Source organism: Dipodomys ordii, unplaced genomic scaffold, assembly GCF_000151885.1.
Source record: "Dipodomys ordii isolate 6190 unplaced genomic scaffold, Dord_2.0 Scaffold8, whole genome shotgun sequence".
In the NCBI taxonomy this organism is placed as follows: domain Eukaryota; kingdom Metazoa; phylum Chordata; class Mammalia; order Rodentia; family Heteromyidae; genus Dipodomys; species Dipodomys ordii.
Genome location: NW_012267224.1, coordinates 18308703 through 18322186, shown reverse-complemented (window position 1 = coordinate 18322186; position 13484 = coordinate 18308703). Strand labels below are relative to the sequence as shown.

The 13484-nt window shown below is 37.2% G+C and overlaps 1 protein-coding gene across 3 annotated transcripts in view; it reads left to right on the top strand.

Moving 5' to 3' along the window:
- Positions 1 to 3189: 3189 nt before the first annotated feature.
- Positions 3190 to 13484, top strand: part of Tmem156 (transmembrane protein 156) — an 88020-nt gene continuing 77725 nt past the window's right edge. For all 3 annotated transcript variants that reach the window (XM_013009124.1, XM_013009122.1, XM_013009121.1), the window contains exon 1: positions 3190 to 3331. In XM_013009124.1, the coding sequence (XP_012864578.1) occupies positions 3244 to 3331 (88 nt within the window). In that variant the 5' untranslated portion in view covers positions 3190 to 3243. The remainder of the gene's footprint in view (positions 3332 to 13484) is intronic.

The following is a 13484-nucleotide window of genomic DNA, read 5'->3' as shown; positions in this document are numbered from 1 at the left end:
ATGAAAGTGTTTATTTTATGTAACAATAGGCAACTACATACTACTTTCACTTGCCGTTTTTGCTCAGGGCTGGTGCTTTGCCCCTGGATCTACTTCAGGCTTTTGGGGGGTTAATCAGAGATAAGAATCTCAGATTTTCCTGCCTATTCTGCCTGTTGGAGCCACAGTCCTCAGATTTCAGCTTCCTGAGTAGCTAGGATTACAGGAGGAAGCCACTGGGCTCACCAGAGTTGCCACTGAGCCTTGAAAGACTTCCAGTAAATATTCAGAACTTGTCATTGGTGGCTGTTCTGTGAACACTTCCCTGTAGAAAGAATGATTGGAAACATTTATAAAAAGTAGATTAGCAATATGAAAACAAGTCACAGACAATAAGATTCCTGACATATCTGGGGAAAAATTTAATTTTCTCAAAATGTGCTAAGTCAGAGTTAACACACTAATGTCCAGCAAGTTAAATTGTAGGCTGGCTGTGAAATGCTGCTCCCTCATGTCTTTAGAGCAGTCAGGCTCTGGTGTGGAATTTCGAGTCCTCTCATGATCTCTGCCATTTGGACATCACCAGAGAAGTCAGGTTTAGAACATATGAGCCAGGCTAGGACAAAGAACCCATGGAGCTGCTAGAGAGAAATGTACTCAAGAAAAGTACTCAAGAATAAGATAACCAGCATGAAAGAGCAGGATGGTGGTAGTGGTGGTACTGGTATAGGTGTGCATGGGTGTTGTCATGAGTTGAACCTAAGAATGTCCTCCAAGGCTTAACTGTTAAAGATTTAAATACCAGCTGATGGGATTTTGAGAGGCGATTGGATCGTGAGGACTTTAACTTCATCAATGGGCTAATCCACTGATGAATTCATAGATGAGTAGAGGTTTTGGGAGGTGTGGCTTACTTGGAGGAAGTAGATCACTGAGGGTGTGTGCTTGAAAGGAATACTTTGTCTCCACTCTGGTTGTCTTTCTCTGCTTCCTGTTCACCATGAGGCAAACACCTTTGCTTCACTGCATGCTCCTCATAATGATGTGCTTACTCATCACCCATGGACCCCCAGAAGCAATGGAGTCAAGTGAGCAAGTACTGTAATGTTTGAAGCCATGGGTTCATATAAACACTTCCTCTCCTAAGTTGTTTAGCTCAGGCATTTTGTCATAGCAATGAAGATTGACTAACACACAAACAGATCTGATATAGTACTGCAAAAAACAAATACAAAACAACCTGAGAAGTCAACCAATTCTGATATAAACATAAGACTTAACAAATGTACTCACTGGACACTATGTTGAAAATGAACTATACACTTGTGGGTGGCAATGGATGGGAAAAACTGGGAGAAAGGTAGGGAAGAGGTGACACTGTCCAAAAAGAAATGTACTCATGGGCTGGGAAGGTGGCTCAGTGGTAGAGTGCTTGCCTTGCATGCATGAGGCCCTGGGTTCGATTTCTCAGCACAAAAAGCCGGAAGTGGTGCTGTGGCTCAAGTGGTAGAGTGCTATAGCGCCTTGAGCTGAAGAACTGAGGGACAGCGCCCAGGCCCAGAGTTCAGGCCCACAACCGGACCTCCCCCCACCAAAAAAGAAATGTACTCTTCACTTGACTTATATAACTGTAACCCTCTGTACATCACCTTTATAATAACAACAAAAAAAGTAAAATGAAGAATTCACAAATGAGTCAGCGTGTTGTGAAATATACATGGAAAGGAACAGGTAGTAATAGAACTAATTTCAGTTAAAATTAAAATGGAAAAACAGAGGTGGTTCAGCTAGCTGACTTTTAGGGAAAATTGATTAAGGAATAACTAACTTCTGATAATGTTATTATATCAAGTAAGTATTTGGTTGAAAAATTGGGCAAAATTAAGATTGGAATGCTTATATTCCTTTAGGAAAACAAACAGGGTTGAAATAGAAGATTGTTCACCATTTATTCAGTGAAGCCTATAAGATAGGGAAGAATGAACAGGACCTTCAGTAGAGCTTAATTGGGTGTAAAACACAAGCTATAACTGGTGGGTCTCTTCTTTTCCTTTTTCTCTTCTCTCCCCTCTCTTTCCTTGTTTTCCTCCTCTCTTCTTCTCTTCCCTCTTCCCCTTCCTTCTCTCTTTTCCCTTTCTCTTCCCTTTCTTTTCCCCTCCCTACTCTACCACTTCCTCTCCTCCTCCTCCTTCTTCAGTGGTACTGTCCTGCTTAGGCAGGACAAAGTTTTACCACTTGAGCTACACCTTCAGCCTAGTTACTCTCATTCTTAGAACAGTCCTTGATGCTGTTCTTAAGGTAAGTTATATGCTTGGATTCCAACTCCCATTGTGACTATTCTTACATTCAGGCAAGAATATTTCCACCTGCCCATTAATTGCTGTATCCAATCAGAAAGGTCAGTTAATTAATCCATCATACTGACTATTCATACCCTCTGCTGTTTACCTACTCTTCCATAAAGCCCACGACTAGGTGGCTGAGAAGGAAAAAAAAAACAGGAATAGTGGCAATTGATAGGTTGTAGAATATTTGGAGATATTGGAAATATTTGGTACCATTTTATTTAAATAAAAAATCAAAAACAATGAAAATGCTGGCTCTCTGGATTTTCTAAGTAAAAATATTTGTTTGAACATATGCTCTGCTCACATTGAATTTATGCTTTGCTCCAGTGGATTTTTTTCCTATCCTTCATTTATATTCCAAAACAAAGTATTTTCTGTCATTGGGACTAATGTAATTAATTTTTTTTACAATGGAAACAGAAAATGTGGGGTCTATAACAATAATCCCAGTGTTTATGGGCATATCATTAATGAATTCCATTCTATTAACACAGAGCTTTTAGCTTATCTTTACATGTGTACATTAACTTCTAGGCATAAGCATCTGGCAAAAGTCACTTAAGGAATGAATGAATGAATGATGTCTGTAACCCTGGCCATTACTGACTTTCATCATCTGATTTGGGGTAACGGTGTGGGCTCATCTTTCTCCCCAAACAGTGTTAAATACAGGGGAAATCAGCTTCAACTTTGTTCCTTGAGATCATTTACTTATCTTGTGTAGGATACTCTGCTTACTGGAAAATGACTCAAAACGAAGAAGCCTCTCTTCAGACTTTTTTTTTGTCTTACCCAAAAGGAAGTGAGTGTGGGTGAGTTGCAGTAACTTAGTGTCCTGTGGAGGTGAAAGTTGAAGCAGGAAGTAAGATGGCATCAATGTACTGAATGGAAACACACTTGTACCCTGTGAACAGACATGCCCCAAACAGTGCTCCTTAAGTTATTTGTGGCAGTAGCGATCACATTCATTTTAATTTTGCCAGAATATTTCAAGACACCACAAGGTAAGTATAAAAATCTATGCAATCTAGCTCTTCCTTCCTAATTTTTAACGGTTGCCAGCTTACAGTGACAGAAAAGGTCTTCCTGGGTGCATGTTGTCTCAGCTGAACTTCTGCCTTTGAGAATTAAGCAAAGGAAAATGGATGGCAGTTAGATGTCTGTTACACAGCTCTGCTATCTGATTCATCCTACTTTGTTGTAGCATGCACCAAAATGGAAAGAAGTATTTAAAATGTGTAGTCTAGATTTTCAGCATTGAGTTTGTAATAAGATCATTACATTATTTCATTCTTTGAAACAGTTTCCTCCCCTAAAGTTTTAAGTTTGTTTTTATGTTCTGGAGTTACTTAATAAAGGAAGTAACATTTTCTGTACTAAATTCTATGTTGAGTTTCTAATCAATTTCCCTCTATCAAAACAATGTTGTGACTATACTATTTTTGAAAAAAGAAGTGCTTAGGTATTTTAAAAATCTAAAGCAAAGAAGATGTATGCACAAATGACATGTGTATATGACTAGTGAAAAATAGAACTGAATCTCTGAACACTCAGATAATTGTATGATTATTGAAACTTGGGTTAGGAAAAGAAATAAAGGTAAATTTAAACTATTTTTATATCTTAGTAAAAGATTTGAAAACTCATTAATGTGAGTGTTTGGATGGCACTGCACCCTTTAGTGTTTAATAAGAAGTAAAGGAAAAAGAAAACGCTTGTGGTCTATCATTAAATAGAAACCCCATGGATTTATTAAAATTAGGGGAAATTTTCCATTTGATGAATTGCTGTAATGAATATTTATTGTTGCCTATATGTGATGGGAAGTAGCCAGATAAAAGTATTTTTTGCTAATTGTATTTGATAACACATTGCAGTGATCATTTAGTGATGCATATTAGGTGCTGTTAAGAAGTCAGACAAAAATATCTTTGCCCAAAAACACAGTGACTGTAATTTTGCAAATGACTGCATTTTTACATTTCTTTTTTGTTTGTTGTTATTGTGCTGCTCAGATCAAGCAACCCTAACATACATGTTTAATGCTTGATTTCACTGGGTGAAAATGTGTTATAAAGAGAATGAAGTAAACAAAGTGTATTTGTAAGCTTTCATGGACTGAAAGCCAATTCAGAAATCATCTAAAGCAGACTTTTCTCTCTGTTTATATGTATCACTTCCTAAATTTTAGGTTAAATTGACTAAAAACCAGGTAATTGGTTCAGAGAAGATTAATGAATGACTTGTTAACTATTGCTTAGGGTTTCATGGAAATTGGTAACTCCACAAAATTGTTCAAGTGTTTTTTTGGGGGCGGGGCAGACACATTGTTTGTTCTGGTGTTGTTTCTCACAGTGTGACACAGGGCCTTAATATAAAGAAGCCAGAAAGCTCATAGAAATTCATAGGGAGAGATGGCCCTTGTATTTGTGGTAGAAAAAAAAGAGGTTAGTTTGGGGTTTTTTTTTTTTGCTTTTTAAATAAAATCCACCTTGGCCTAGTAGTAATATGTCAGTTCTTCATCTTGACGATGATCAGCTAGCATTTATGATGATGTTTGTTCTCTTAATTTCATAACTGATTACACAAACTCACAATTCTACTTTTGCTGCCTTCCCAGGCTGAAAAGAATCCTTTCTCTTTTCCTGGTTCAAGAATAACACAGATAGTAATGGTATGGCTCAAATGATAGAATGCCATATTTGCACAAAAAAGTTGAGCAAGGGCAATAATATGAGTTCAAGCCCCAGTACTGGCATGTATATGCACACACACACACAAATGCACACACAATATAGCCTACAACATTCTTCCTTACTTCTTGGGGTGATAGATTTCTTTGGGAATTTTGATTCAAATGATCCCTATTGTGGGTCAACAAACAAAAATGTTGGAAAACTATTGTCTTTTCTTCATGTCTTTTCTTGAGTTAGTGGTAGAAAGAATTTTACACAGAGCAACCATAAATATTAGGTGAATCTTTCACATATGTAATAGTATAATAATAATGGTTTATGTGTTACCAGAAATGTATTGATATAGTCTATATTGATTAAACTAAGAAAATTTGAATGTAAGGATTGCTTTTATAAATTGAGCTTTTTTTATTCCCCTTTGGGGTTTCAACTCAGAGAGCCCTGCAATTGCTAGGCACGTATGTGCTCTACCACTTAAGCCATTTTGCCAGCCCTTTTTTGTGTTGTTTATTTTATAGTACTTTATTTTTGTGCCAGTCCTGGGTCTTCAACTGTCCTTAAGCTTTTTTGCTGTGCTCTACTATTTGAGCCATAGTTCTACTTCTGGATCACTCTTTGTCTCCTCTCACTCTCTCTTTCTTTATTTTTTGGTGGTTAGATGGAACTAAGACTCGCACAGACTTTTCTGCATTGGCTGGCTTTGCATCTTGATTCTAAGATCTCAGCCTCCTGAGTGGCTAGGATGACATGCACAAGCCACCTGCTCCTGGTTGTGTTGGTTATTTTGAAGTGGATCACAGTCTGGGTTGTGATTCTGTTATTTGTGCTCTTCTGCATTGCTCACATGAGAGTCTAGGCCACCATACCCATCCATGAGAAGAAGTTTTAAAAACTCTTTTTTTTTTTCAGTTTGGGCTGGATTTGAACTTCAATCCCCCAACTCTACCTCTCAAGTAGCTAGGATTGCAGACTTGAGCCACTGTTCCAGGATACAAATTAGCTTTGAATCACAATACTAGTTAGTCTAGGAAATAAGTTGTCAAGTAGTCAATTTCATAGAATAAAGTCTCTAGAAAAATTACTTAGAGAACAACATAAATATTCTAAAAGAAGGAAAATTAACTTTGGGATTTTCTGATCTAGTCTTATCCTGTCAGTTACTTGAATTCTTTTTTCCTTTTTTATTTTTTTGTTGTTCTATTCACTTTGATTTCTGAGATTAAACATCATAAAATGCTTTTTACTCATAAGTTATTCACTGGTTCCCTATTTTTAACGTGTCAAATGGATTCAAAGGGAATCTTAATGAGGAACGATGTAGTCGCAAGGCTTAATATATTTGATTGTGAAATAATAAATCTTCTGGTGTCCTAAGTTAAAAAACATAACATCATGTTTGATAATTTTTCATCTGGAATATCTCTGAGCTGCAGAATAATCATTAGTAGGAATATTGAACTATCATGATGTTACACTGTAAGGTTACTCAGTCTAACTTTAAGAAAAGAAACTTTTGAAATGGTTTTGGAATCTTTTTATAGGCTGGCATTAGTATGCACTGGAAAGCAATGCTTTTAACCTTCCTGGTCATTCAAAAGGCACCTGAGTTACAACAGTTAATGTCATAGTTTGATACACTGATACTGAATGCAGAACATGGAGATACAGATGGCAACTGAGATATATATATATATATATATATATTCAGAGCTTCTTGCACTTAAAGGAGCAATTTATTGCAATTAGAGGATTCACCAATCCATAGCTGGGTAATTGATAGTTCACACCTGTAATCTTAGATAGTTAGGAGACTGAGATCTAAGGACCCTGGTTTGAAGCCAGCCCAAACAGAAAAATCCATGAGATCTCTAGTTAACCAGGAAAAAAACACCCCCCAAAAAACTGGAATTGGAGGTGTGTCTAAATCAGTAGAGTACCTGCAGAGGAAGAGAGGCTCTGAATTCACACCCCGGTACTAGCACACACACAAAACACACAAACAAGACAAAAACCCCTTCACCAGTCTACTTCTGTTGGACTTAAGTACTTAAGAGACTAAATTTAATCTTATATAAATCCTGATGACCATTTACTTATTTATTCTTTCACTTGTCAAGAACTTTTACTGTGCCAGGAACCCTGGGGTACAAAAATGAAAGTCAAGTCTTCCTTCCAGTGCTTTGAGTCAGGCCGTGGACGGATTGACAAGCAATTAAATGTAGCACTGCAGATACGAAACTAGGGCTGTGAAAAGGAGGGTATGGGAATATAAATGTTGCTTTCAGAGTTGCCTAGAATACATGATCCTTCTATTTCCACCTGCCAAGAAAAATAACAACTTGCAGAACTCAAATGATTCCTCCTTACTTGCTGACAGAAGCACTTTAGTAGAGAAGCCATGATTATTACTGATTTTCAAATAGTATGTTTTCAAATCAATAGTTCAATAATTCCTGAAACCAGGCACAGGAGCAGTGTTGACAAGGGATTCACAAGGAACTTGCAGCAATGCAGGACAGGAAGAGGGACAGAGCCCAGCCCCTTGGTCTAATTTTCTTCACCTACTTTGAAGAGTCAACATCATAAACGAAGCTTACCAGCTTTCACTTCCTATTCCTGAACTCTTGGTGAGAGAAGTTGTAGTATAAGGAACAGTAAAATTGGAGACAACAGGGATAAAGGAAATTGACTTGCAAATTACAGGATAAACCCTGAAGTATGGTAACAGCTGATCATAGTATTTATATCTCTATTATAAAGAGCAGTGGTACATCAAGGGTAATGGCAATCAATCTTCCTGTTCTCAAAATGGACATGTTGCTTTCGTATTGACTAGCTAATAAAATTATAATGTGTTATCTCTAGTGAGGAGAGAGCCCTAGCATTATGACTTCATTTTTCTTTTTTCTTTTCTTTTCTTTTTTTTTTTTTGATGGTACTGGGGATTGAACCTGGGACCTTGTGCTTGTCAGGTTCAAATAGAATGAGGGCTCCTTGTTTATATTGTACTTTAGAGACAGGATTACACTACTTTGCCTGGGTTTAACTTGAACTAGAGATCTTCCTGTCTTCTCCATCTTCCTAATGGCTGAGATTACATCAGTATACCACCATACCCTGCTTAATTTTTTTTCTTTTGAGATGGGTTCTCACTATATTGCCCAAGCTGTTCTCAAACTTTTGGGCTCAAGTGATGTTATCACTCCAACTTCCCAAGTTCTAGGATTATAGGTGGTCTGGTACATAATTACGAAAAATTTACAAATTATTTATAGGAACTAGGCACTAAGTACTATGCCAAATATTTTTATATATAATAATTCATTTTCCTTCCTTAAACATTTCAAAGAGAAGCCAGGTGCGGTGGCTTACTCCTATAATCTTAGCTACTCAGGAGGCTAAGATCCGAGGATTCAGTGTGAAGCTAGCCTGGGCAGGAAAGTTTGTGAAACTGTTATCTCCAAATTAACTACTAAAAAGTTGGAAGTGTAGCTGTAGCTCAAGTGATGAGTGCTAGCCTTGAGCCAAAAAAGCTCAGGGACAGTGCCTAAGACCTGAGTTCAAGCCCCAGAACTGGCACATACACACAAAAAAACTTTCTCTAAAACATTAATAATAGCCAGTGGCTCACATTTGTAACCACAGCTACTTAGGAGGCTGAGATCACAAGGATCACAGTTCTAGGCCAGCGCAGCCAAAAATTCATGAGAATCTAACTAAAAAATGTCTCTATTAGAAAACATAATGTTAACAGGTAAGAGAAAAACACACAGAATTAAGTGGGGTCCCTTTAATCCTAGCTACTCAGGAGGCTGAGATCTGAGGATCACAGTTTGAAATCAGCCCAGGCAGCAAAGCCTGTGAGACTCTTATATCTATCAAAAAACTGGAAGTAGAGCTGTGACTCAAGTGATAGAGCACTATCTTTTGCAAAACAGACTCTTCTCCCCATGAATAAAAAGTACAGATAAAAAATAAACTGAAAATGGATTATAAATGGATTAGAAACTTAAAAGTTTTAGAAGAAAACATAGAAGAGGGCTGGGAAGGTAGCTCAGTGGTAGAGTGCTTGCCTTGCATGCATGAGGCCCTGAGTTCGATTCCTCAGCACCACATAAGCAAAAAGAAAAAAAGCCGGAAGTGGCACTGTGTCTTGAGCTGAAGAGCTGAGGAGGGACAGTGCCCAGGCCCAGAGTTCAGGCCCGCATCTGGGCCCAAAAAAAGAAAAAAGAAAAAGAAAACATAGAAGAAAAATTCCTTGATTAATCTAGGCAATGATTTTTGTATAGATCCCCAAAGTGAAAGCTAGGCGTCAGTCAGATCCAAGTGGTTGTGGGTTGAAGCAACATAAGCAGAAAAGTCCAAGAGACTCTATCTCCAAAATATCTAGCAAAAATCCAAGTTGGAGCCATCTCTGAAATTGTAGGGTGCCAGCTGAACAAGCCATCTGAGCAAGCACAAGGGCCCGAGTTCAAACCCTGGTATGAGCAAAAAGCAAAAGCAAAACCAAACCCAAATGGAATTGCCTCAGACTAAAAGGCTTCTTTACAGTGAGCAATCAATAAGGTTAAAAACAAAAACAGGAGAAAACATTTGCAAGCCAGACACCTAGTAAAAAAAGAAGTTAAGATCCAAAACATAGAATATACTTTTTTAAGATTCAATAACAAGAGCACAAATAATCCAAAGGGGAAAAGTAGGCAAAAGATTTGAACAGACACTTCTCGACATGCTTCCATTTGAAGGGTATAAGTTGATAATTTTTCACAAGTGTATGCACCAGTGTCATTTCCACTAAAATTAAAATATAAAACTTTCCATCACTTGTAAAATTCCCCTGTTGCTCCTTTACAGAAGAGCTTTCTCTCTAGGCCAACACACTGCATGTTAGCAGTTGCTTACCCATGGAGACATGTGGTACGTAGTCACTTGTGGCTGGCTTCTTTGACTTGGCCTAATGCCTTTAGAATTCATCATACTGTTCCGTCTGCTTCCTTTCTTTTTGGCCGAGTGATACCCATTGCATGGATATGTTCGAAGTTGCTTGTATAATCATTAGATGTTGAAAATTTGGATCGTTTCCAGTTCTTGGCGCTTATAAATCTTTAAAACTACCATTAAAAATTCATCTTCAGGCATCTCATTGTGTATGGATATATGTTTCTATTTCTCTTGTGTAGTACATTCCTTGGAGTAGAATTTTGGGGTTCTACAGAAAGTATGCTATTTAACTTATAAGAAATGAAAATCTGTTCCCTAAAGTAAGTTGTACTATTTTACATTCCTATCAGCAACATATAAAAATTACAGTTCATAGCAGCATTATTCATAACAGCTAAACCATGGAAACAACCCAATTATTCACTGTCAAAATGAATAATAACTATGGTGTGAATATATGGTATTCCATAAGAATACCACAAACAATTAACTACAGCTATATGTATCAACATGTCTAAAACATAAAAAAAGCAAAAAGAAACTGGATGCCAGTGGCTCATGCCTGCAATCCTAGCTGAGTTCTGAGGATTGCATTTCCATGTCAGCCCAGGCAGAAGAAGCAGTGAGACTCTTATTTTTAAATAGCCACCAAAAAGCTTGAAGTATAGCTGTGGCTTAAGTGGAAAAAGAGCAAAAAAAAGCCAAGGGACAGTACCTGGGCCCTGTGTTCCAATCCTAGAACTAGCACAATAAAAACACACCATCTATTCATACCTAGATGTGGATAGTTCTAAAATGTACTAATCTGGGCAATAAGTACACAGGCATTTGTTTATTTTCATTCATCTTTAAGTGACATAATACATCTTATGAATGCATATATTTTTATAATAGAAGTTCAGAAATAAAATAAGATAGTTATGGGGTTGGGGATTTAGTTCAGTGGAGGAGTGTTTGCCTAGTGAGAGCAAGGTCCTGAGTTTGGTCCTCAGCTCTGGGGCGGGGGGAGGGAAAGACTATATAAGTAAGATAGTTGGTATTTCTTTTGTCTTATTTGCTTTTCTTTAAAAAGAAAAATAAGCTGGTACCTGGTGGCTCACACTTGTAATCCTAGCTACACCGGTTGAAATCTGAGGATTGTGGTTCAAAGCCAGCCTGAGCAGGAAAGTCTGTGAGACTCTTACCTCCAATAAACTACTCAGAAAAAGCTGGAAGTGGCTCCGTGGCTAGCACCACTTTTTTGCTAGCCTTGAGCACAAAGAAGCCCAGGGACAGTGCCCAGGCCTTGAGTTTAAGCCTCAGGCTTGGCAAAATAAAATAAGAAAAAGCAATTGATTTTGTCCTCTATTTTCATGTAGTTTCCTAACTCTCTTTAGTGTCTTGGGTCCTTCCTCTAAGAGGTCATAGCTCCAGTCCTGAAGTAATTCTGGGATGTCTGTCCTCTATCTCCCAGGGTGAGAACTCAGATGTCAGACTCCCAGTAATATTAATGGTAGTAGTTAAATTCATAAATCTTGGTTTATGGAGATGAGGACATATAGTCCACCCAATGACCAAAAGTGGCTTGAGAAGAATTATTATTATCCTTTCCTGGAAAGGATACATTCTGTATTTATTTCTTTTCTGATGGAATTATTTAAAACCAAGGTTGAAAACCATAATAAAAGGTACTGATAGTTAAATATAAAGGACATACTATCAATTCCAGAAAACCCAGTTGGTCATCTATTGAAGAAGGAGACTGCAATACTGACAGTTAAATTGTCTTCCATACCTCTCTAGGTCACATTGTAGCAATATAAATTGAAGAAACTGAAATTTTCATAAGCTAGAAAAGGCTAGTAAGGAAAATGGAAAGATGGAAAGAAATAAGTTTTTCATGGGGTTTAGTAATATTATAAAAGCAAAAAAAATTTACAGAGTTCCTTCAGATGATGCTTTTCTTTCTCCTTCCTTCGACATTATTACTGAAGGCAATATTTTCATAACAGTTGTAATTTGGTTATGACTTTGACTATAACTATGTTAGAAAGACTAAAATTGTATACTTGAGTAAAATTCCATTTCCTCTCAAAGACCTTATAACTACTCGATTTTGAAATTTCTTTATAGCTGCAAATTATATGCAAATTATTCCACAAGCAATTTCAAATATAGAGGGCTAGAAACTGAGTTTATTAAATAATAATAAAAATTACCAGTAAGTAAACACTTAGGGACAGCTATTAAAATATGAATTCCACCAATTAAAAATAGCTTAATATCAATCACTAGTTTGACTTTAAGTGTGCACTAAGATGAAGTAATGAAATACTCTTTTATTGTGTTTCTTGTTTTTATTAGCAGTTGTCAAACATTTTGTCTCCTATGGCTACGAGAGATGGTAAATAAGCCACATAAAGGTGGAATTGGCCCTTTGACTTATTTCCTCCTGCTAACAAATGACTGAAGATCTATTTCCTGTTTCTTTCTGATCATTATAGCTTTGTGAGGACTCTCATTTGTTTTAATTTAAATTTTATCATAAAGGTGATATACAGAAGGGTTACAGTTACATAAATCAGAGATGAGAACGTTTCTTTTTGAACCATGTCACTTCCTAATTTTCTCCCAGTTTTGTAAAATTCATTTCTAATATAATGTTTAGTAAGTATAACTGTTGAATTGGCTTACCTTTTGCTTCTCATTTTTTTCATAGTGAGCTTTGCTTATTTGTATTAAGTTACAGAAGAGTCTTTCCTAGCTAAAGAATAAATATTTAATTTTTACTTTGGAATATAGGTTTACATTTTAAATAATATGCACACATTTATGCACACAAATATCAAAAGCATTTTATAGGTAAAATACCCCTCGATACTCTTATAAATCCATGTGGTTGATAGCAGAGTTATTAACCATGAAACCCAGAGTTATTCCTTTCATTTCATGCAGATGAAGAAAATTGTCCCAGTGCCTTGGCTTGAGACAGACACAGTATCAGAGTCTCTGTGGTTTCTGAACTCAGTGTTCTTTTGTTATACACATAATCCCCATATGTGATGCTTATCTGTAGTCAGCTTTCTACTACTGTAACAAATACCTGAGCTTAATCAGTTTGTCAAGAGAAGAGTTAGTTTTGCTCAGCATTTTGGAGGTTTGTATCTATTTGGGTCTGTGTTGATACAGATAATCAGGACAGAGTGCCTGGCAGAAAAGGCAGCTCACCTCACAGATGGGATCAAAAAAGGAAGAAAGAAGCTAGAGTTCCATTCCACCCTCTGAGGACACACCTACAATGACCTAAGATCTCTCATTAAACCTTACCTTTCGTAGATTCCATCACATCCCAACATTGCCAACCTGCTGCCTAAGGGGGTCATTTGGGGGACTGTGGGCCTTTGGGAGACATTCCAAATCTAAAATATAGCAATAACCTGATTAAATTTCACTTTTTTTTTGGTCTGTTATGGGGCTTGAACTCAGGGCCTGGGTACTCTCTCTGAGCCTCTTTGTGCTCAAGGCTAGCACGCGACCACCT